Source organism: Bos indicus, chromosome 15 (assembly GCF_029378745.1).
Source record: "Bos indicus isolate NIAB-ARS_2022 breed Sahiwal x Tharparkar chromosome 15, NIAB-ARS_B.indTharparkar_mat_pri_1.0, whole genome shotgun sequence".
Lineage (NCBI taxonomy): Eukaryota > Metazoa > Chordata > Mammalia > Artiodactyla > Bovidae > Bos > Bos indicus.
The window spans coordinates 10097247-10122704 of record NC_091774.1 but is presented as its reverse complement, the minus strand read 5'-3'; the positions used below and the strand labels follow the sequence as shown (position 1 = coordinate 10122704).

General features: G+C 35.5%; 1 protein-coding gene across 2 annotated transcripts in view; it reads left to right on the top strand.

Moving 5' to 3' along the window:
* The window catches only part of CNTN5 (contactin 5), a 1681138-nt gene that overhangs the window by 719254 nt on the left and 936426 nt on the right, over window positions 1-25458 (top strand). For both annotated transcript variants that reach the window (XM_070803337.1, XM_070803338.1), the window contains exon 3: window positions 315-439. In XM_070803337.1, the coding sequence (XP_070659438.1) occupies window positions 385-439 (55 nt within the window). In that variant the 5' untranslated portion in view covers window positions 315-384. The remainder of the gene's footprint in view (window positions 1-314; window positions 440-25458) is intronic.

Below are 25458 nucleotides of genomic sequence, written 5' to 3'. Positions count from 1 at the left end.
AATATAGCTATTATACATTCCCTGTGAGAAAAAATCATCCCCATTAGAACTTGATGTTTTTATTATCTGTGAGGGAGTATTCAATATAAATAAATGTGATAGGGAAGGTTTATCACTTTTCCAAAGTTTTTGTGTTATGCATTCATTTTAATGGAAATTTTATTATTATTGTCAATATACAAGTATATATTAATCTGACCTTGGCACTGAAAGTTATTTATCACTCTACTATGAGTTTTTTGGTTTCTATTTGTTGGTCTTTTTGTATGTTTACTTTCTTTTCTGTTTTTGAAAAGTATTATCTGTCTCAACAGGGCATTTTTTAATGAAGAAACATCAGAGCCGCTAAACACACTGGGACACAGGGAATCCTAGTCACCAAGGATGGCTTCCTCTTGGAAACTTATTCTGTTTCTGTCAGTCACTGGGTGTCTTTCAGGTAAAAAAGCCTGCCTTATGTATCAAATAAAAATATAAAGGTCTTCATTAAATACAGCCTTGGGTGTTCATTTAAACTTATATCATGATTCACCCTTTACAACAAAAGAAGATAAAGCAACCCTTAAATGTCTGTTAGCACTGCACATATAATAAGGTATGTAGAAAAATGTCATATAAATGTTAGTAAAATGAGTATCCATCCCATCTTATTGACTTTAATTTACAATCTAAACCATCATTATAAAATATGGGTAGAGACAATTGTGAAAACATGAGAAATAAGTGAATGGTTTCAGACATTCAAAGTTTAAGTGAACACCCTGGTCCATTATGATTATAGTTATTTACAAAAGATATGGAATCCTTAAATACTATATCCTATCAGGTTTCTTCTGTGCAGAATTATCTTTTCTGTTGATCTGGTCTCCCTTTCCCCTTGTCAATACCATTCTCCTCTTGAACTGATAAAGTAACTGAGAGAAATGGGGGTGGATTTAGAAGATGAAATAAAACATACTCAGCTAAAGATTGAATTTCAAATAAATAGCAAATAATTACTTTAGTTTTGTATGTTCCATGCAATATGTCATTTTATCCAAAATTGTAATTTTAACTGGTATCCAATGTTTTTATTAATAAATAATAAAATGATGATGCCAGATGGAGGAAGAGTGACAGATTGTAATATAACTCCAAAGTTTTATTTTCATGCACTGCCCCAACTTATCCCCCCGCAATAAACTGTCACTTCAAAGAAGGTATTTTATCTTAGTCATGGAAAGACAAAATCTGTCAGCCTGAGGTGGTGTCCCTGATGGCCTAATGACTAGATTTGCAGCTCATAAGGGAATCTAGGTACTGTTCTTTCCAGTGAAATGAGGCTGAGCTTGGAGGTAAGTTGCTATTCAAATACTATAAATGAAGACAAAAATGTCAAAAACAAAGGCCATTTCTAATTATTACATGAGATTTGATCTTTAATCATCTGCATTTAATATGAAGCATATATGTTATATTTAAAACATGAATTCATCTGATGTTTGAATAAAACTGATTAGATACTTGAAATGATACCTTATCAAAGATAATTATTTTCAAAACCTTTCTTTCACCTTCACCTTCTTATTTAAACAAATTATTCTAGAAGTACAGTCCTTATTAATCCTCTTGTTACTTGGCAATATTTATGTTCAGTATTTATTATTCTTTTATTATTATTCTTTACTTTTTTTTCCTGGTTATCTGTTTGAGTATCATATTACAGGACCTATTTTGCATGGTACCTTGATTATTATTACAGATAATGTAGGTTATCAAGGTCATAAGCATATTTTATGTTGATGATGTTATTTGAACCAAGAAAACTGATTTAAAAAATAAGACCCAGATTGTGTTTTCTCTTTGTTCTTTTTATTCATTTTTTAATGCATGGAGTATCTTTTCTGTGTTTAAGTAGGAAATATAGAACTCTTACACAACCTTAGATTTAAAAACTGTTTATTGGAGCAATGAAAATTTGACAGCTTTCATAGGGATATACAACTTTATATTAAAAATATACTCATAATTGAAACAATAATAAGATACCATTATACATATGAAAATGGCTAAGATCCAGAAAAAAACAATGCCAGTTGCTCTTGAAGATGAAGAAAACATGAACTTTGTTAATTGCTGGTAGGGAAGCAAAATGGTACAGCCACTTTGGGAGACAGTATGGCAGAATTTACAAACCTAAATAGTTTTACCTCTAACAAAGCAATTGAACTACCAGAGATTTACCTAACTGATTTTAAAATTGATGGCACACAAAATACCCACACACAAAAAGTTTACAGAAACTTTAATAATCATCATCAAAAACTGGAAATAACCAAGATGCCCTTCAATAAGTTAATAAACTGTAGAAATTTTATATAATGCTATATTACTCAGTAATAAAAATAAATGACCTGTCAACTCATGCAAATACATGAATGAATACTATATGCATATTGCTAAGTGAAAGAAACCAGTCTGAATAGGTTACACACTGTATGTTTCTTTTATATATATGATCTTTTGAAAGGGAAAGACTACAGAGAGTGCATAGATCAGTGATTTCCAGGGCTTGGGGTCAGACGGTCACTAAATAAGTAAAGGAAGCACAGGCATTTTCAGTTTGGGAAAACTATTCTGTGTGATACTGTAACGGTGGGAAAATAACACACATTTATCAAAACCAATAGTACTTATAACACAAAGGAAACCTTAATGTGCATAATTTTAAAAATATCTCATTGTAGTTTTGATTTGCATTTCTCTAATAATGAGCAATGTTGAGCATCTTTTCATGTGTTTGTTAGCCATCTGTATGTCTTCTTTGGAGAAATGTCTGTTTAGGTCTTCTTCCCACTTTTTTATTGTGTTGCTTATTGTTCTGGTATTAAGTTGTGTGAGCTGCTTGTTTTATTTCGGAAATTAATCCTTTGTCAGTTGTTTCATTTACTATTATTTTCTCCCATCCTGAGGGTTGTCTTTTCACCTTGCTTATAGTTTCCTTTACTGTGCAAAAGCTTTTAAGTTTAATCAGGTCCCACTTCTTTAATTTTGTTTTTATTTCCATTATTCTAGGAGGTGGATCATAGAGGAGCTTGCTTTGATTTATGTCATACACAATGGAATATTACTCAGCCATAAAAAGGAATGAATTTGAGTCAGTTCCAATGAGGTGGATGAACCTAGAACCTATTATGCAAGTGAAGTGAGTCAGAAAGAGAAAGAAAATACCATATTCTAACACATATATATGGAATCTAGAAAAACAGTACTGCAGAATTTATTTATAGGGCAGCAGTGGAGAAACAGACATAGACAGTAGACTAATGGACATGGAGAGAGGGGACGAGAGGGTGAGATGCATGGAAAGAGTAACATGAAAACTTATATTACCATATGTAAAATAGATAGCCAACGAGAATTCGCTGTACGGCTCAGGAAACTCAAACAGGGGCTCTGTATCAACTTAGAGGGGTAGGATCGGGAGAGAGATGGGAGGGAGGTTCAAAAGGGAGGGGATATACATATACCTATGGCTGATTCATGTTGAGGTTTGATAGAAAATAGCAAAATTCTGTAAATAATTATCCTTCAATAAAAATAAATTAATTAAAAAATAATAATAATTTAGGAGGTTAGATGATCTCAGAATGAAATGCAGAATATAACAAAAATTCTATTACAAATGCATTCCAAATGTATGAAGCAACCTCTACTTAGGGGAGTAGGGAGAAAAAAGAGACTGAGACACATAACTTTCAAACAAACTGTTTTTGAGACTGTACTCTAGTTAAGAATGCTATTTCTCTGTGTTAGCAACTCTAAAAGCTCATACATGGATTTGAACAATTAAGTTAATGGATGATGGATGGTGGGAGCCAATTGTCTCATTGTTGAAGTGAGAGGTCACCAATGAGCAGAGAAGAAGGCTAGAATGATCCAAGTGATAATGGTTTAGAGTTGGGAGACTTCAGTATGAACTCATGCTTAGCTTAATGTAGATACAAATGGTTACATATCACAAGTATTTATAGCAATGCATATATATGGCTATGTATTTATAGCTATATGTATATATATATATATATATCTATCTCCAATAACTGTCATATTGATGTAAATAAGTGATTGAATAATTGAAATAATAAACAAGATTCCCAGGTAGGTAAATTTCAATAATTTATGTAGATGCTATGTTCTCAAGGAGCTGGAATGTAACTTGCCCTTCTTTAACTGTGGACTGCACATAGTGAGTTGTTTCCAAAATGTACAGAATGGAAAAGGGGGATTAAAAAAGTAGCTTTACAGTGGAGGAAACTGTTAAGAACTACATCAACCCAGTGATGAGTAAGGCCAGTATCAGAAGAAATAGCATTTACCCTGGATATAATGTAATGAGGATGGCACCTCCTTTCTGTGGTTTTCCTTCTTAAAGCATGTGACTCTAGTCTGACTATGAGAAAAATATCATAAAAATCCCATTTTTTCATTCTATGAAACACTTGAACCATGCTCCTCAATATTTTCAAAGTCATAAAAAACTAGGAATATTGGAGAAACTGTCACAGAAGGGAAGGCTAAGGAGGTGTAATAAATAAGTGAGCCTGGATAGGATTCTGCAAAAGAAAAAAAAATACGTAAAAAGCAAGGAGATCTGAATAAAGTATGTATTTCAGTTAAAAATAAAATATCAATACCAGTCTATTATTTGTAACACATGTACACTATTAATATAAGATACTAATAAACAGGAAAACTGGTTATGAATTTATGGGGAAAAAAATGGACTAAGAATTGCATTCTAAATGTTTCATCTAGACAAAATATTGATATGACTAGAACCCAAAATAAGACAGTAGTGAAGGACATCAACAGGAGATGAGAGATTCAAAATTTTTTGGCAATAAAATATATAGAAGTTGGTAAATGATTGATTTTTTTGTATTAGAATAAATATTTAAGGTTATCTGTTTGTTTATGGAGTAGATGATATTGCCATTTGCTTGGGTACTAATTAAAAAGGGAGTGCAGTTTAGAGTGAGGAAATACTGAACTAAGTAATGCACATGTTGAGCTTCAAGTATCTGTGACACACTCAGATGGAGATTTTTAAGAAAGATGACTGAGCTAAAAGTTAAGTGTGGATGAAACTGAAGCTCTGGGAAGGAAAATAATCACCCAAGGGTTATATAGATAACAATGAGTCTAAGGCAAGGAAATAATTCTGAGAAGTATGCACTAAAGAGGCAAGAGAAGGTGTAGGTTGAAATGGATGGAGGGTGAGTTGGAGGAAACTCTGAAGTGTGATGGCTTTCCAGTGGCTAAGCGTAAAAAATCGTGCTGCAATGCAGAAAACCACAGATTCCATCTTTGGGTGGAGAAAATCTGCTGGAGGAGGTCATGGAAACCCACTCCAATAGTCCTGCCTGGAGAATCCAAAGGACAGAGGAGCCTGGCAGGCTACAGTCCATAGGGATGCAGAGAGTCGGACATGACTGAAGTGACTGAACACATATGCACGCTAGGAAAATGATAATGGACCAGATTCAGAGACGGAATGATCAGCAGTGGCAATGCTGTAGGAAGGTTACATCAGATTAGCATTAAAACCGTTTCCTTTTAATGCTAATGAAAGTTATCTTTAACAAAGTAGTGGGGTAATCTCTTATAATAACAAGCTGTGAAATGATTTGTATAGGAGGAAAATTAGATAATTACTATTAACTTTGTTTTCTGAGAGGCTGAACTGAGGAAGAAAAAAGAGGAAAAAAAACGACAGATAACTTGGAAAAGAGAAGTTCAGAAAGGAGTGAATTACATCTGTACATTTGTGGGTGTGTGTTTTAAGACTAGAGAACTGCTGGTTACAGAAATTCAATCCACATAGTATATTAAATATGAATTTATTGTATAGTGCACTAATTAGCTTTGAAAATGTTAGTCGCTCAGTCATGTCCGACTCCTTCCAACCCTATGGACTGCAGCCTGCCAGGCTCCTCTGTCCATGGAATTCTCCAAACAAGAATACTGGAGTAGGTTGTCATGCCCTTCTCCAGGTTTAACTCCATAGCAAACCACCCTTAAATTTATGAACTTAATGACAACAACAACACAGAAACTTCAGAAATATTCTTTTTCACAGTTCTGAAAGTCAGCTTGATGTTTCTTTTGGTTTGGGCAGGTTCAGCTGATTTCTGTAGTCTCCAAGAGCGTTGCAAGAGTAGAATTGGATGGTGTCATTTGTGGTCTCAGCCATGCTACCGATGATTGGTTCCTAGAAAGGCAGTGTGAATGACCTGCTTATGCATCTGATCATTCAGTCGTCTAGACTATATGACACCATCTAATTTGCAAGCATATTTCAAACCACTGTGTCATGTTTACTAATGCCTCATTGACTGAATCAAATCATGTGGGTCAAGACCAGATTCATGCGGTAGAAAACTAGATTTGATCTCTTGAAGACAGTAGCTGTAAAAGCATACTGTGAACAATATTCAATACTGTATCACTAACTATAGGCACTATGCTGAATAGTAGATCTCTAAGAAGTATGCATGCTGTATAATTGAAAGTTTTTACCCTTGGCCCAATACTTCCTGTTTCCCCCACTCTCTCCAGCTCTTGGTTACTACATTCTACTCTGATTCTATAAATTTGACTATTTTAGATTACTCGTATAAGTGGTATTCTTTAAAAATTTGCTAAGAGGATAGATCTTAAGTACTCTTACCACTAAAAGACAACAGTAACACCAACATTAAAAACAATAATAATAGATTATAAAGAAGGCAGGAGAAAACTTTTGGAGGTGATAGATGTGTTTATGGCATAGATGCTGGTGATTTCATGCATATTAACTTATTGCATACTCATCAATTTGTATGCACTAAATATTTACAGCTTATATCCCAAAGCCTTTCACTGTGTGAATCACAATAAACTGTGGAAAATTCTGAAAGAGATGGGAATACCAGACCACCTGACCTGCCTCTTAAGAAACCTATGTGCAGGTCAGGAAGCAACAGTTAGAACTGGACATGGAACAACAGACTGGTTCCAAATAGGAACAGGAGTATATCAAGGCTGTATATTGTCACCCTGCTTATTTAACTTATATGCAGAGTACATCATGAGAAATGCTGGGCTAGAAGTGCACAAGCTGGAATCAAGATTGCTGGGAGAAATATCAATAACCTCAGATTTGACACCACCCTTATGGCAGAAAGTGAAGAGGAACTAAAAAGCCTCTTGAAGAAAATGAAAGAGGAGAGTGAAAATGTTGGCTTAAAGCTCAACATTCAGAAAATGAAGATCATGGCATCTGGTCCCATCACTCCATGGGAAATAGATGGGGAAACAGTGGAAACAATGTCAGACTTTATGTTTTGGGCTCCAAAATCACTGCAGATGGTGATTGCAGCCATGAAATTAAAGGACACTTACTCCTTGGAAGGAAAGTTATGTCCAACCTAGATAGCATATTGAAAAGCAGAGATATTACTTTGCCAACAAAGGTCCGTCTAGTCAAGGCTATGGTTTTTCTAGTGGTCATGTATGGATATGAAAGTCTGACTGTGAAGAAAGCTGAGCACCGAAGAATTGATGCTTTTGAACTGTGGTGCTACAGAAGACTCTTGCGAGTCCCTTGGACTGCAAGGAGATCCAAACAGTCCATCCTAAAGGAGACCAGTCCTGGGTGTTCATTGGAAGGACTGATGCTGAGGCTGAAACTCTAATACTTTGGCCACCTCATTTGAAGAGTTGACCCATTGGAATAGACCCTGATGCTGGGAGGGATTGGGGGCAGAAGGAGAAGGGGACAACAGAGAATGAAATAGTTGGATGACATCACCGACTTGATGGACACGAGTTTGGATGAACTCCGGAGTTGGTGATGGACAGGGGGCCTGGCGTGCTGCAATTCATGGGGTCACAAAGAGTCGGACATGACTGAACTGAACTGAACTGAACTGATATATCAGTAACACCTCAATAAAGTGGTTTTAAGTGTGCATAAGACAGTAAAAATAGCCATGCCTAGTCTTCATTTCTACCTCATATTTATTGATATCTGTGAATGTTTTAATGTGTGAATGTTTTAATCTGTGAATGTTTAATAATAATAATCTTGTATTAGTCAACAGTAAATAAAAAGGAATTTCTTTGTATCTTTATTTCTGAAACAGTCACAGTGCAAGCACTGTGATCTAATAACCTCATTAGCTGAGCTTAAAAAAGCTTTAAAGATCAAACTTTTTTTATCAATATGAAATTAATTAAGTACAGTAAAATTTAAGCTTTTCAGGAAAGAACGTGTGAAATCATTCAAGGGAGGAATCCTAATTACTGAATCCTAGTTATGAATATACATGTGACAAGAAACATCAACATTTCAACCTCACTGTGCCAAAATCCATGTCGTTGTATTCTCTAAAAGTGCTTCTTCAAAGATATACCATCTTCCAAATATGTATAGAGATAGTGATTGGAGGAGACAGTAAGTTTCTGGATTTACAAGCAACTTGACTGACATTCCAGTTCAGTTCAGTTCAGTTCAGTCGATGAGTCGTATCCGACTCTTTGCGACCCCATGAACCGCAGCATGCCAGGCCTCCCTGTCCATCACCAACTCCCCGAGTTCACCCAGACTCACGTCCATCGAGTCAGTGATGCCATCCAGCCATCTCATCCTCTGTCGTCCCCTTCTCCTCCTGCCCCCGATCCCTCCCAGCACAGAGTCTTTTCCAATGAGTCAACTATTTGCATGAGGTGGCCAAAGTACTGGAGTTTCAGCTTTAGCATCATTCCTTCCAAAGAAATCCCAGGGCTGATCTCCTTCAGAATGGACTGGTTGGATCTCCTTGCAGTCCAAGGGACTCTCAAGAGTCTTCTCCAACACCACAGTTCAAAGGCATCAATTCTTCAACGCTCAGCCTTCTTCACAGTCCAACTCTCACATCCATACATGACCACAGAAAAAACCATAGCCTTGACTAGACAAACCTTTGTTGGCAAAGTAATGTCTCTGCTTTTGAATATGCTATCTAGGTTGGTCATAACTTTCCTTCCAAGGAGTAAGCGTCTTTTAATTTCATGGCTGCAGTCACCATCTGCAGTGATTTTGGAGCCCAGAAAAATAAAGTCTGACACTGTTTCCACTGTTTCCCCATCTATTCCCCATGAAGTGATGGGACCGGATGCCATGATCTTCATTTTCTGAATCTTGAGCTTTAAGCCAACTTTTTCACTCTCCACTTTCACTTGCATCAAGAGGCTTTTTAGTTCCTCTTCACTTTCTGCCATAAGGGTGGTGTCATCTGCATATCTGAGGTTATTGATATTTCTCCCAGCAATCTTGACATTCCAGAGTTCTTTGTAAATTGCTTTTCATTCAAATCTCCATGTTGAAAGAAATAAACAATAGCAACAAAAGCTAAAGGGCTTAATTTTTCTGCTCTATTATGTGGAATAGTCTATTCAGTGGATTTCATAATCACTACATTCCTTTTGAAATGTGACTAGTAATTATTTTAATTTCTTTTTAAATGTTTAACAGTTGGGGAAATTTATTACAATGATGTTTATCGCAAATAGATTTCTTTCTGTGAAATGTAATGGAATGGTCTGATAGGACCCTTAGATTAGGGGAGATTGTACATGTAAAACATGTCATATACAAATATTTATTTTTTAATATGTATTATTAGAATAATTCTGATTGAAAGCAGCTATTCTTAGACTCATTAACACACATTCTTTTGTTTGAAGATTTTTGAAAAATGTTTTTGTACTCCCCAGTACTAGAGTATATTTGTTAACATCACAAGTCTATTTATATATTTCTGTGAAAGTTATAGACTTAATATATAATTTGATTTATCAAAGCTAAATATATCTATATCTCTTCTAAATTTAAAATTGTATTCATCTTACTGCATTTATAAATCTTTAAATTAAAAATAACTTGGAGATCATAAGGGCCAATTCCTTGTACTTGGGCAAGTAAGATATCATTCACTCTCAATAGGGATGAGGCTCAGGGAGATTCTGTTATATGCCCAACATCACATATATAATAACCAGTGGGAGAATAATGAGAAAGCTGCCTCCTACAGCAATGCTTTCAACATGATGGGTAACATGAAGGTGAGGCAAAAGGGGAAATCCCGTTGCTCAAAGCTGCACTGACCTCCTTCTACATAAGTACATCTAGTTACTTTCCCTGGATTACTTTCAGATGCTTTTGATATAAGCTGTATTGCTTTTAAAAATGACCTCTGTACAGGAAACAGAAAAGTTCTGTAAAGCAATTATCCTTCAATAAAAAATGAATTAATTTAAAAAAGACCTCTCAAATAAAGCTTTTTTTTTTTTTTTTTTTCTCTCTCTGCTTTGACCCCATTCTCCTCCATTGGGTTAAATCCATTTTATTGGGAAGGTGACAGTCTGTTCTTTCTGCCACAAGGATGATACACTATTGAACAGAGAATGTCTGTCATTGATAAGGTTATACAAATACTCTTCTTCTTCTTACTGGCAGTGTGGTAAATAGCACAGAACTTTGTCACTGTCAGCGAGTGCTGCCTAAGAACTTTAAAAGAATATGAAAACAAAAGTGTTACTGAAAACAGGTGCCTGATAATATTAAGTCTGACTGGCCTATGGCAGTTGAGAAAGAGAAATGGATTATAGCTCCTCTGTGATCATTTTGAAATTGTGCAAGTGCACATTGAATTGGTCCCCCAGGAAGTCATGATGATAACAGAGCCTACCTCAGTGCAGGAAACCAAGCTGACTCTTATCAGCTGTGCACTGGTGGTATTAGATGTGTAATTAATCAGAATACAGTTTAATTTCTCCTTGTGAGCACGGTGGTGGGCTGCAGGAGGGGTAACTGTCTCTTAATTTAGAGAATTTTATTTGTTATTTTAATTTTAAAGACAAATAAAATGTTAAAAGTTATCTAAAATTGTCAGTAATTCCTGGGGTGATATAAAATTAAACCATCAACTAAAGAAAGCCAGATTCAGCATCCTCGAGAAATGAGAATAAATATTAATAAATGTTCTCAGTATTTTTGAGATTAAACAGAGAACTAACTAATTTATTAGGTCATCTAAATGTTATTCATCTTACATAAACTATATTAAAAATAAATATTTTTCCACTGGATTCATATTAATATATGAAGCAATATACATCAAAGTATGTTTTAATCTAGACAGTACCATAAAAATTACCTAATGCTTCTTAAACTGGACTGGCATTATTATTTCAGTGTACATGTACATTTTCTATTAGCAAATATTATTTGCTAATAGAAAATTAATCATGTACATTGGTTCTCTTTGTTATTTTAAAATAATGATAAAAAATGTGTATTGTATCAAGTAACCACAGGAACATGTATACAGTTGTTCACAATATCATTTTTTACACAGAGATAAATTTGTACCATGGTAATACAACACTCAAATATGTTTATTTTTGATGGAGATTGTCTTACCTCTTAGCATGGACTTCAGGGGAGCTATACCTGTGCAGTAATTTGAGTAATTGTTAACAAGAAAGCAGCTACTTTTTTAATCTCTTTGTTTCATATACAGATCAATTCTGTCTGTAAAATGGAGAGAGAGCTAAATTCACTGAGTATCAAGGCAAGCTGGACACACTTGAGATATAGAAGAAATGCAAGGAAAAATTTATGTTCTCCTTAATTTTAAATAAATTGTTTAGGTTTATCAGGATACAAATTCTGAAAGTATAACAGGCATGACTAGTTGTTGAGAATGAAAAAGGGTTAAGTGCTATATAGTCTTATGTTTATTTTGGCTCATGGGAATATCTTATTTTTAATAGCTAATCAAATTAACTGCAGATTTATTGAAATTTGGTCAGCTTCTATATTTAGAAATATGTATTTGGTAGAAGTGTCAAAAACAATGCTTTTTTTCTATCCAGCATTTGAAAAACAAATACTTTCCATTCTAATTTTCAGTGTTGTTTTAACACTGAAAATTTTCAGAGAACTTAACTATTCCTAATGATCTGTTTATGATGGTGTCTAGGTTTCAGCATGACCTTAACTGACTGTGGGTTTTAGAGTATGTTGGAACCATCTGGATGGTGATGATTTGGGATAAATTTGGTTGTAAGTGATGATCTTTCCCTTTTTAGTACTTGCGTATTTTGTGATTGTGAATTTACATGTTTAAATAAAAATTATAAGGCCATCTTCTCTATAAAACAGAGGCAGTATATTTTATTTGATGTTCCATACATAAAATCTAGCATAATACTTTCTATAAGTTTGGGTACCTATTTTTAAGTGAATTAAAGGAAACAATTAATTGTTTGATTTGTTTCTTCTGTTAAGAGAAGAATAAGCTTTGCTTTTGGTTAATTTCTGGTTAAGAAACATCCAAAAGGTATGAATGAATTTGGATTCTAACCTGATCATTCTGATGTGTGGATATATGTTTTTATTGAGGTATCATTGATTTACAATATTATATCAGTTTCAGATCAATTCAGTTCAGTTGCTCAGTTAGGTCCGACTCTTTGTGACCCCATGGACTACGGCATTCCAGGCCTCCCTGTCCATCGCCAACTCCCGGAGTTACTCAAACTCGTGTCCTTTGAGACATTGATGCCATCCAACCATCTCATCCTGTGTCGTCCACTTCTCCTCCTCCCTTCAGTCTTTCCCAGCATCAGGGTCTTTTCCAATGAGTCATTTCTTCGCATCAGGTGGCCAAAGTTTAGGTTTATAATAGAGTGAATGCATATTTTTAGAGCGTATACTCCATTTAACATAATGGCCATGTTTCCCTGTGTTATACAATATATCCTTGTTGCTTATCTATTTTATACATACTAGTTTGGTGTCTCTTAATTCCATGCCCCAATCTTGCCCATCTTCCCTTTCCTCTACCCACTAGTAACTGTTAGTTTGTTCTCTGTATCTGTGAATCTATTTCTGATTTGCTATATATTTTCATTTGCAATTTGTTTTGATTTCACAAATAAGTGATAATATACAGTATTTGACTTTCTCTGTCTGACTTATTCCACTAACATAATTCTCTCTGAAAGTTGCTTAGTCGTGTCCATCTCTTTGCAACCCCAAAGACTCTACAGTCCTTGGAATTCTCCAGGCCAGAATACTGGAGTGGATAGTCTTTCCCTTTTCCAGGGGATCTTCCCAACCTATGGATTGAACCCAGGTCTCCCACATTGCAGGTGAATTGTTTACCAGCTGAGCCACAGGAGAAGCCCATAATTCTCTCTAGATACATCTAAGTTACTGCAAATGGCAGAATGCCTTTTTTTTTTTTTTTTTTTTTAGCTGAATGATATTCCACTGTGTGTATGTATGTGTAGATTCCATTGTGTGTGTATACACACATACCACATCTTCTTTGATGGACACGTTGTTTCCATGTCTTGACTACTGTAAATGATACTTCTATGAACATTGAGGTGCATACATATTTTTAATTTACTGTTTTTGTTTCTTCAAATATATACCCAGGAGTGGAATTGCTGGATCATATGGTAGTTCTGCTTTTAGTATTTTGAGGAATTCCCCATACTATTTCCCACAATGACTGTACCAATTTATATCCACACCTGCAGTGTCCTTTTTTCCATGCTTTCGCCATTCCCATTTATATTTGTAATTTTGATAAGAGTGAGGTGATTTCTCATTTTGGTTTTGAAATGCATACTAACCTGATGATTAGTACCATTGAGTATCTTTTCAAGTGCCTGTTAGCCATCTCTATATATTCTTTGGTAAACATTATTTCAAATCCTCTGCTCATTTTTAATCAAGTTTTTTTTCATTTTTTCAATATTGAGTTATAAGAGCTGTTTATATATTTTGGATATTAACCCCATATTTTTCATATCACTTGAAAATATTTTCTCTCATTCAGTAGTTTGTCCTTTTGTTTTGTTGATGGTTTCCTTTGCTGTGCAAAATCTTTTCAGTTTAATTAAGTGCCATTGCTTTATTTTTGTTTTTATTAATTTTCCCTAGGAGACAGATCCAAACTATATTGCTACAATTTATGTCAGAGAATTTTCTGCCTATTTTCTCTTCTAGGAGTTCTATGGTTTCAAGTGTTACAATTATATCTTTAATCCATTTTGAGTCTATGTTTATATATAATGTGCAGAAACATTTTAATCTCATTTTTTTAACATGTAGCTGTCCAGTTTTCCAAGTATCACCTATTTAAGAGTCTATCTTTTCTCCGTTGCATCTTCTTCCCTCCCTTGTCATCAATTAATTGACCATAATGTGTGGATTTATTTCAGGGGCTCTATATCATTCCATTGATCTATTTGTCTATTTATAAGCCAGTACCATGTTGTTTTGAATATTTTAGCTTTGTAGTACATGTGGAGACTAAGCAACATGTTACTTAAAAAAAAAAAAAATGGGTCAATGAAGACATCAAAGAAGAAATAAGAAAATATATGGAGACAATGGAAATGGAAACACAACTTTCTAAAATCTTTATGTTGTGTTGTGTATTCAGTCATGTCCAACTCATTGCAGCCCCATGGACTGTAGCCTGCCAGGGTCCATGGAGTTTCCCAGGCTAAAATGTTGGAGTGGGTTACCATTTCCTCCTCCAGGGGATCTTCCCAATCCAACCACCATCTCTTGCATCCCTTGCATTGGCAGGTGGATTCTTTACCATTGTACCACATGGGAAGCCTCCTAGAATCTTCAGGATGCAGAAAAAACAATTCTAATACAGAAGTTTATAGCAGTACAGGCCTAAGTCAAGAAACAAGAAAAGTCTGAAATAAACATATCATCTAAAGGAATTAGAAAAAGAAGCACAAAATCCAAGTCAGCAGAAGGAAGGAAATAATAAAGATGAAAGAATAAATAAAATAGACACTGAAAAACAATGAAAAGGTCAATGAAACCAAGTACTAGTTTTTTTGAAAAGATGAACATAATTGATAAATGTTTAGCCAGGCTTTTCACGAATAATATAAAATATTATTTTATATTAACCTCTTATTTGTCCTATCACTTGAAAATAATAAATATGGAAAAGGAAACCAGGTGAATATCTGAGTGAAAGTGTTTCAGCAGCAGTGTCAGTCCATCAAGATGAAATAGACTTATTGTGTTTGAAGAAGAACCAGTATGGAAGAAGGGAGAAAATCCAAATAAATGAAGAGAGTATATAACAAGAAGAATAATAAGGGGTAGGATAGACAGGCAACGATCAGATCACATTTTAAGAAAAGGAGAGATGTAAAATGATAACATGTTGAAAGATCATGCTTGGTTCTTTATGGATAATAGATTTTAGAGCTTGGGAAATAATGTAACCAGGGTGAATAGGTAGGTTACTACTGCAAAAGTCTGGAAGAAAGAAAAGAGCAACAAGGATTTAGACCTGCAAGTATTCAGTGTTTATTTATGGACTTCATTGTAAGTCAGCAGTGGTGTATGCTTACCAAAAAGAAGCTAATGTGATCTTCAGCTGTATTGACAGTGTCTAAAATAAGGGAGAGGTTAGATCTACTTTGGATCTACTTGTTAATAATGGCTATAGTATTATGTTCAGTTCTAGGCTAGATTGTATCATGGAAACTAGATAATAAGTTCAGTGGAAGGAAGCAAAGTGATAAAGAAAAAAATTGAAACCATAAGAGAAAAGATAAAATGGATTAAAGAAGTGAGAACTAAATTTAAAAGATTCAGCTAATATTTAAGGCAGTTTTTTACTAGATTCAGGGGAGACCTCCCTCTTACAATGTCTTCCCTGAATTAATTACTGAATAACTTTTGTAAACCAATGAGTAAAATATTCAGAACTCCAATATTCAGATGTCTTAGGATGGGCAGGCAAAATGTTTTTGCTTGTTTGTTTGTTGTTTGGTAATTGAACTTTGAGTCTAAAAACCATAATATAAAAGATAAAATGGATTAAAGAAGTGAGAACTAAATTTAAAAGATTCAGCTAATATTTAAGGTAGTTTTTTACTAGATTCAGGGGAGACTTCCCTCTTACAATGTCTTCCCTGAATTAATTACTGAATAACTTTTGTAAACCAATGAGTAAAATATTCAGAACTCCAATATTCAGATGTCTTAGGATAGGCAGGCAAAATGTTTTGCTTGTTTGTTTGTTGCTTGGTAATTGAACTTTGAGTCTAGGATTTGATCTGCCCCTATTATATCCAGATTAACAGTAATGACTTTCAATTGTAGATTATCTTCTGTATTTGGAATATTGATAACTTGCCTTTGTATAGTGCCTAAGAAGTAAGTATACTCGTTCATGGCATACAATGAGATGTAAAGACTTTGAAAAAAAATAACCTATTTTCCCCTTTATTATATCATACATAAGTATCATTTTCAGGATCCAAATATCTTGGTAAGATGCATCAGCTTATTATTTCCCATAGCAAGAAAGAATCGTCACATGGCAAATAGGCCAGAATCTCAGCTCAAAATACAGATTTTTTTAAGGTTAATACTAACAACTGCTATATTAAAATAGCTAAAACTTTGTTATATATAAGTAGCTCACCCTTATTCTAAAGAAATTCAGTGGGACAAACCAATCAAAGTGTACTCAAATGAGAAGTACAACTAATTTGTCTAAAAAGATCATTCTAAGCAGTCAGTGTTGCTCAGTGATATTTAAAATTGACTATCTCAGGAGAGTCTGTCAGTTCCCAAGCATGAGCTAAATGATCATTATGTAGAGATAATTTTAGCATCAAAGGGCTTGCTAGATCAGATGATAGCAATTTTCCCTCTAATCCTGAAATCTATGATTCTGAAAATTTTACTTAAGAAATAGTTACAAATTTAAATTTTTATTTAGTCATGTTTTTGTTAATAATAACATAGGATGTTTAAAAACAGGGTTTACCTAATAAGAAATTGATAAATAGTTATAGGTAGAACTGAGAATGGAAAGAATAGGTTTGAGGTTAGAAACAATATATGGATACATCCAATAGACTTTCACTTATTGGACATGAGGGATAAAAGAGGATAAAATGAAAGAATATTCTGTCTGTTATGTTCATGAAGCATATAACAGAAGAATGAAACCCACAGTAGAAATAAAGACCAAAAAAGAGATCAGTATGAAGATGGCAAACTATGATGGAATACTGTATTTAAGAAGCAAACGGTTGTTATTGTCAAATGAATGCAATGAATTGGGGGAAAATAATGCACTAGAATCTCATTATGGATTTTTTCTTTCGTTTGCCTTTATGTTTTTTTTTTTTTTAATTTTATTTTATTTTTAAACTTTACATAATTGTATTAGTTTTGCCAAACATCAAAATGAATCCATCACAGGTATACATGTGCTCCCCGTCCTGAACCCTCCTCCCTCCTCCCTCCCCATACCATCCCTCCAGGTCGTCCCAGTGCACCAGCCCCAAGCATCCAGTATCCTGCATTGAACCTGGACTGGCATCTCGTTTCATACATGATATTTTACATGTTTCAATGCCATTCTCCCAAATCTTCCCACCCTCTCCCTCTCCCAAAGAGTCCATAAGACTGTTCCATACATTATCGTCACTTTTGCTGTCTCGTACACAGGGTTATTGTTATCATCTTTCTAAATTCCATATATATGCGTTAGTATACTGTATTGGTGTTTTTCCTTCTGGCTTACTTCACTCTGTATAATAGGCTCCAGTTTCATCCACCTCATTAGAACTGATTCAAATGTATTCTTTTTAATGGCTGAGTAATACTCCATTGTGTATATGTACCACTGCTTTCTTATCCATTCATCTGCTGATGGACATCTAGGTTGCTTCCATGTCCTGGCTATTATAAACAGTGCTGCGATGAACATTGGGGTACACGTGTCTCTTTCCCTTCTGGTTTCCTCAGTGTGTATGCCCAGCAGTGGGATTGCTAGATCATAAGGCAGTTCTATTTCCAGTTTTTTAAGGAATCTCCACACTGTTCTCCATAGTGGCTGTACTAGTTTGCATTCCCACCAACAGTGTAAGAGGGTTCCCTTTACTCCACACCCTCTCCAACATTTATTATTTGTAGACTTTTGGATCACAGCCATTCTGACTGGTGTGAAATGGTACCTCATAGTGGTCTTGATTTGCATTTCTCTGATAATGAGTGATGTTGAGCATCTTATCATGTGTTTGTTAGCCATCTGTATGTCTTCTTTGGAGAAATGTCTATTTAGTTCTTTGGCCCATTTTTTGATTGGGTCATTTATTTTTCTGGAGTTGAGCTGGAGGAGTTGCTTGTATATTTTTGAGATTAGTTGTTTGTCAGTTGCTTCCTTTGCTATTATTTTCTCCCATTCTGAAGGCTGTCTTTTCACCTTGCTGATAGTTTCCTTTGATGTGCAGAAGCTTTTAAGGTTAATTAGGTCCCATTTGTTTATTTTTGCTTTTATTTCCGATATTCTGGGAGGTGGGTCATAGAGGATCCTGCTGTTATGTATGTCAGAGAGTGTTTTGCCTATGTTCTCCTCTAGGAGTTTTATAGTTTCTGGTCTTACATTTAGATCTTTGATCCATTTTGAGTTTATTTTTGTGTATGGTGTTAGAAGGTGTTCTAGTTTCATTCTTTTACAAGTGGTTGACCAGTTTTCCCAGCACCACTTGTTAAAGAGGTTGTCTTTAATCTATTGTATATTCTTGCCTCCTTTGTCAAAGATAAGGTGTCCATATGTGCGTGGATTTATCTCTGGGCTTTCTATTTTGTTCCATTGATCTATATTTCTGTCTTTGTGCCAGTACCATACTGTCTTGATAACTGTGGCTTTGTAGTAGAGCCTAAAGTCAGGTAGGTTGATTCCTCCAGTTCCATTCTTCTTTTTCAAGATCGCTTTGGCTATTCGAGGTTTTTTGTATTTCCATACAAATTGTGAAATTATTTGTTCTAGCTCTGTGAAGAATACTGTTGGTAGCTTGATAGGGATTGCATTGAATCTATAGATTGCTTTGGGTAGTATACTCATTTTCACTATATTGATTCTTCCAATCCATGAACATGGTATATTTCTCCATCTATTAGTGTCCTCTTTGATTTCTTTCACCAGTGTTTTATAGTTTTCTACATATAGGTCTTTAGTTTCTTTAGGTAGATATATTCCTAAGTATTTTATTCTTTCCGTTGCAATGGTGAATGGAATTGTTTCCTTAATTTCTCTTTCTGTTTTCTCATTATTAGTGTATAGGAATGCAAGGGATTTCTGTGTGTTGATTTTATATCCCGCAACTTTACTTTAGTCATTGATTAGTTCTAGTAATTTTCGGGTGGAATCTTTAGGGTTTTCTATGTAGAGGATCATGTCATCTGCAAATAGTGAGAGTTTTACTTCTTCTTTTCCAATTTGGATTCCTTTTATTTCTTTTTCTGCTCTGATTGCTGTGGCCAAAACTTCCAAAACTATGTTGAATAGTAATGGTGAAAGTGGGCACCCTTGTCTTGTTCCTGACTTTAGAGGAAATGCTTTCAATTTTTCACCATTGAGGATAATGTTTGCTGTCGGTTTGTCATATATAGCTTTTATTATGTTAAGGTATGTTCCTTCTATTCCTGCTTTCTGGAGAGTTTTTATCATAAATGGGTGTTGAATTTTGTCAAAGGCTTTCTCTGCATCTATTGAGATAATCATATGGTTTTTATTTTTCAATTTGTTAATGTGGTGTATTACATTGATTGATTTGCGGATATTGAAGAATCCTTGCATCCCTGGGATAAAGCCCACTTGGTCATGGTGTATGATCTTTTTAATGTGTTGTTGGATTCTAGTTGCTAGAATTTTGTTAAGGATTTTTGCATCTATGTTCATCAGTGATATTGGCCTGTAGTTTTCTTTTTTTGTGGGATCTTTGTCAGGTTTTGGTATTAGGGTGATGGTGGCCTCATAGAATGAGTTTGGAAGTTTACCTTCCTCTGCAATTTTCTGGAAGAGTTTGAGCAGGATAGGTGTTAGCTCTTCTCTAAATTTTTGGTAGAATTCAACTGTGAAGCCATCTGGATCTGGGCTTTTGTTTGCTGGAAGATTTTTGATTACAGTTTCAATTTCCATGCTTGTGATGGGTCTGTTAAGATTTTCTATTTCTTCCTGGTCGAGTTTTGGAAAGTTGTATTTTTCTAAGAATTTGTCCATTTCTTCCACGTTGTCCATTTTATTGGCATATAATTGTTGATAGTAGTCTCTTATGATCCTTTGTATTTCTGTGTTGTCTGTTGTGATCTCTCCATTTTCATTTCTAATTTTATTGATTTGATTTTTCTCCCTTTGTGTCTTGATGAGTCTGGCTAATGGTTTGTCAATTTTATTTATCCTTTCAAAGAACCAGCTTTTGGTTTTGTTGATTTTTGCTATGGTCTCTTTTGTTTCTTTTGCATTTATTTCTGCTCTAATTTTTAAGATTTCTTTCCTTCTACTACCCCTGGGGTTCTTCATTTCTTCCTTTTCTAGTTGCTTTAGGTGTAGAGTTAGGTTATTTATTTGACTTTTTTCTTGTTTCTTGAGGTGTGCCTGTATTGCTATGAACTTTCCCCTTATGACTGCTTTTACCGTGTCCCACAGGTTTTGGGTTGTTGTGTTTTCATTTTCATTCGTTTCTATGCAAATTTTGATTTCTTTTTTGATTTCTTCTGTGATTTGTTGCTTATTCAGCAGCGTGTTGTTCAGCCTCCATATGTTGGAATTTTTAATCGTTTTTCTCTTGTAATTGAGATCTAATCTTACTGCATTGTGGTCAGAAAAGATGCTTGGAATGATTTCTATTTTTTTGAATTTACCAAGGCTAGCTTTATGGCCCAGGATGTGATCTATCCTGGAGAAGGTTCCATGTGCGCTTGAGAAAAAGGTGAAATTCATTGTTTTGGGATGAAATGTCCAATAGATATCAATTAGGTCTAACTAGTCTATTGTATCATTTAAAGTTTGTTTCCTTGTTAATTTTCTGTTTAGTTGATCTATCCATAGGTGTGAGTGGGGTATTAAAGTCTCCCACTATTATTGTATTATTGTTAATTTCTCCTTTCATACTTGTTAGCATTTGTCTTACATACTGCGATGCTCCCGAGTTGGGTGCATATATGAAATTAAAAACACTCTGGAGGCAACAAATAGTAGAATAACAGAGGCAGAAGATAGGATTAGTGAATTAGAAGATAGAATGGTAGAAATAAATGAATCAGAGAGGATAAAAGAAAAACGAATTAAAAGAAATGAGGACAATCTCAGAGACCTCCAGGACAATATTAAACCCTACAACATTCGAATCATAGGGGTCCCAGAAGAAGAAGACAAAAAGAAAGACCATGAGAAAATACTTGAGGAGATAATAGTTGAAAACTTCCCTAAAATGGGGAAGGAAATAATCACCCAAGTCCAAGAAACCCAGAGAGTCCCAAACAGGATAAACCCAAGGCGAAACACCCCAAGACACATATTAATCAAATTAACAAAGATCAAACACAAAGAACAAATATTAAAAGCAGCAAGAGAAAAACAACAAATAACACACAAGGGAATTCCCATAAGGATAACAGCTGATCTTTCAATAGTAACTCTTCAAGCCAGGAGGGAATGGCAAGACATACTTAAAATGATGAAAGAAAATAACCTACAGCCCAGATTATTGTACCCAGCAAGGATTTCATTCAAGTATGAAGGAGAAATCAAAAGCTTTTCAGACAAGCAAAAGCTGAGAGAATTCTGCACCACCAAACCAGCTCTCCAACAAATACTAAAGGATATTCTCTAGACAGGAAACACAAAAACGGTTTATAAGTTCGAACCCAAAACAATAAAGTAAATGGCAACAGGATCATACTTATCAGTAATTACCTTAAATGTAAATGGGTTGAATGCCCCAACCAAAAGACAAAGACTGGCTGAATGGATACAAAAACAAGACCCCTACATATGTTGTCTACAAGAGACCCACCTCAAAACAGGGGACACATACAGACTGAAAGTGAAGGGCTGGAAAAAGATTTTCCATGCAAATAGGGACCAAAAGAAAGCAGGAGTAGCAATACTCATATCAGATAAAATAGACTTTAAAACAAAGGCTGTGAAGAGAGACAAAGAAGGTCACTACATAATGATCAAAGGATCAATCCAAGAAGAAGATATAACAATCATTATGGATCTTAAATTGTCAAGAACCTAATCTGTTTTGGATTCCATCCCTTGAGATTTATTTATTTATTTATTTTACTGTCTTTTTTATTTTATTTTTTTATTTTTAAACTTTACAATATTGTATTAGTTTTGCCAGATATCGAAATGAATCCGCCACAGGTATACCTGTGTTCCCCATCCTGAACCCTCCTCCCTCCTCCCTCCCCATACCCTTCCTCTGGGTCCTCCCAGTGCACCAGCCCCAAGCATCCAGTATTGTGCATCGAACCTGGACTGGCGACTCGTTTCATACATGATATTATACATGTTTCAAAGCCATTCTCCCAAATCTCCCCACCCTCTCCCTCTCCCACAGAGTCCATAAGACTGATCTATACATCAGTGTCTCTTTTGCTGTCTCGTACACAGGGTTATTGTTACCATCTTTCTAAATTCCATATATATGTGTTAGTATACTGTATTGGTGTTTTTCTTTCTGGCTTACCTCACTCTGTATAATAGGTTCCAGTTTCATCCATCTCATTAGAACTGATTCAAATGTATTCTTTTTAATGGCTGAGTAATACTCCATTGTGTATATGTACCACAGCTTTCTTATCCATTCATCTGCTGATGGGCATCTAGGTTGTTTCCATGTCCTGGCTATTATAAACAGTGCTGCGATGAACACTGGGGTACACGTGTCTCTTTCCCTTCTGGTTTCCTCAGTGTGTATGCCAAGCTTCTGCACAACAAAGGAAACTATTAGCAAGGTGAAAAGGCAGCCTTCAGAATGGGAGAAAATAATAGCAAAGGAAGCAACTTACAAACAACTAATCTCAAAAATATACAAGCAACTCCTCCAGCTCAACTCCAGAAAAATAAATGACCAAATCAAAAAATGGGCCAAAGAACTAAATAGACATTTCTCCAAAGATGACATACAGATGGCTAACAAACACATGAAAAGATGCTCAACATCACTTATTATCAGAGAAATGCAAATCAAAACCACTATGAGGTACCATTTCATGCCAGTCAGAATGGCTGCGATCCAAAAGTCTACAAGCAATAAATGCTGGAGAGGGTGTGGAGAAAAGGGAACTCTCTTACACTGTTGGTGGGAATACAAACTAGTACAGCCACTATGGAGAACAGTGTGGAGATTCCTTAAAAAACTGGGAATAGAACTGCCTTATGATCCAGCAATCCCACTGCTGGGCATACACACTGAGGAAACCAGAAGGGAAAGAGACACGTGTACCCCAATGTTCATCCCTTGAGATTTATTTTTATAGCAGCAAAATAGACGTGATTATAAAAATGGTCTTTTCATAAACTCAAGCGATTCCATTATGTGAAGTTATTCTGTTTGGTCAGAACCTTGTTTTAAATCAAGATTACTGTGAATTTCCATAAATGATTCCCTTCAGAGTGTAAAATAGCCCATGGCAGGGCTGGGGACATAGACTAGAATTAGGAGGGCTGTGTACTACTTTAAACTTTGCCACAAATCATGGGAATTTGGGCAAGTCCTCATTTCTTTCTTTGTGAGTCCTCATTTCATTTTTGTGAAAATGAGGCTACTTTATTTTAAATCTTCTTCAATATTCTAATACTGTTCTCTAATCATCTCAAAAATTTTACTACACCTCAAAATTGAGAATAGACATTGTGTTGCAATATTTGAAAGGAAATTGCTAGACATGTCCATATGCTATTGACTCAAGTCAGTTCAGTCAACTTGTGTCCAACTCATTGCGACCCCATGGACTGCAGCACGTCAAGTTTCCCTCTCCATCACAAACTGTCAGAGCTTCCTCAAACTCATGTCCAACTACTTAGTGATGCCATCCAACCATCTCATCCTTTGTTGTCCCTTTCTCCTCCTGCCTTCAATATTTCCCAGAATCAAAGTCTTTTCTAATCAATCAGCCCTTTGAATCAGGTAGCCAAAGTATTAGAGCTTCAGCTTCAGAATCAGTCCTTCCAATGAGTATTCAGGACTGACTGCCTTTAGAATGGACTGGTTGGATCTCCTTGCAGTCCAAGGGACTCTCAAGAGTCTTCTCCAACACACAGTTCAAAAGCATCAATTCTTCAGTGCTCAGCTTTCTTTATAGCCCACCTCTCACATCCATACGTGACTACTGGAAAAACCATATCTTTGACTAGATGGATTTTTATAGGGAAAATAATGTCTCTGCTTTTGAATATGCTGTCTATATTGGTATAGCTTTTCTTCCAAGAAGGACGTGTCTTTTAATTTCATGGCTGGAGTCACCATATGCAGTGATTTTGGAGCCCAAAGAAATAAAACCTGTCACTGTTGCCATTGTTTCCCCATGTATTTGCCATGAAGTGATGGGACCAGATGCCATAATCTTTGTTTTTTTGAATGTTGAGTTGTTTGGTTTTTTTTTTGAATGTTGAGTTTTAAGCGAGCTTTCTCACTCTCCTCTTTCACTTTCATCAAGAGGTTCTTTAGTTCTCTTTCTGCCATAAGTATACAGTTATCTGAGTATCTGAGTTTATTGATATTTCTCTCTGCAATCTGGATTCCAGCTTGTGCTTCATCCAGCCTGGCGTTTTGCTTGATGTAATATGCATAGAAATTAAATAAGCAGGGTGACCATATACAGCCTTGACATACTCCTTTCCTGATTTGGAACCAGTCCATTGTTCCATGTCCAGTTCTAACTTTTGCTTCCTGACCTGCATACAGATTTCTCAGGAGGTAGGTAAGGTGGTCTTGTATTCTCATCTCTTTAAGAATTTTTCACAGTTGGTTGTGATCCACACAGTCAAAGGCTTTGGCATAGTCAATAAAGCAGAAGTAGATGTTTTTCTGGCATTCTCTTGCTTTTTTGATGATAAGTCCTGGGTGTCCATTGGAAGGACTGATGCTGAAGCTGAAATTCCAATACTTTAGCCACCTCATGCGAAGAATTGACTCATTGGAAAAGACTCTGATGCTGGGAGGGATTGGGGGCAGGAGGAGAAGGGGACGACAGAGGATGAGATGGCTGGATGGCATCACCGACTCAATGGACGTGAGTTTGGGTAAACTCCAGGAGTTGCTGATGGACAGGGAGGACTGGCGTGCTGTGATTCATGGGGTCGCAAAGAATCAGACACAACTGAGCGACTGAACCGAACTGAAATGAATGGATATTGGCAATTCGATCTCTGGTTCCTCTGCCTTTTCTAAATCTAGCTTGAACATCTAGAAGTTCACAGTTCACGTACTGTTGAAGCCTGCCTAGCTTGGAGAATTTTGACCATTACTTTGCTAGCATGTGAGATGAGTGCAATTGTGCAGTAGTTTGAACAT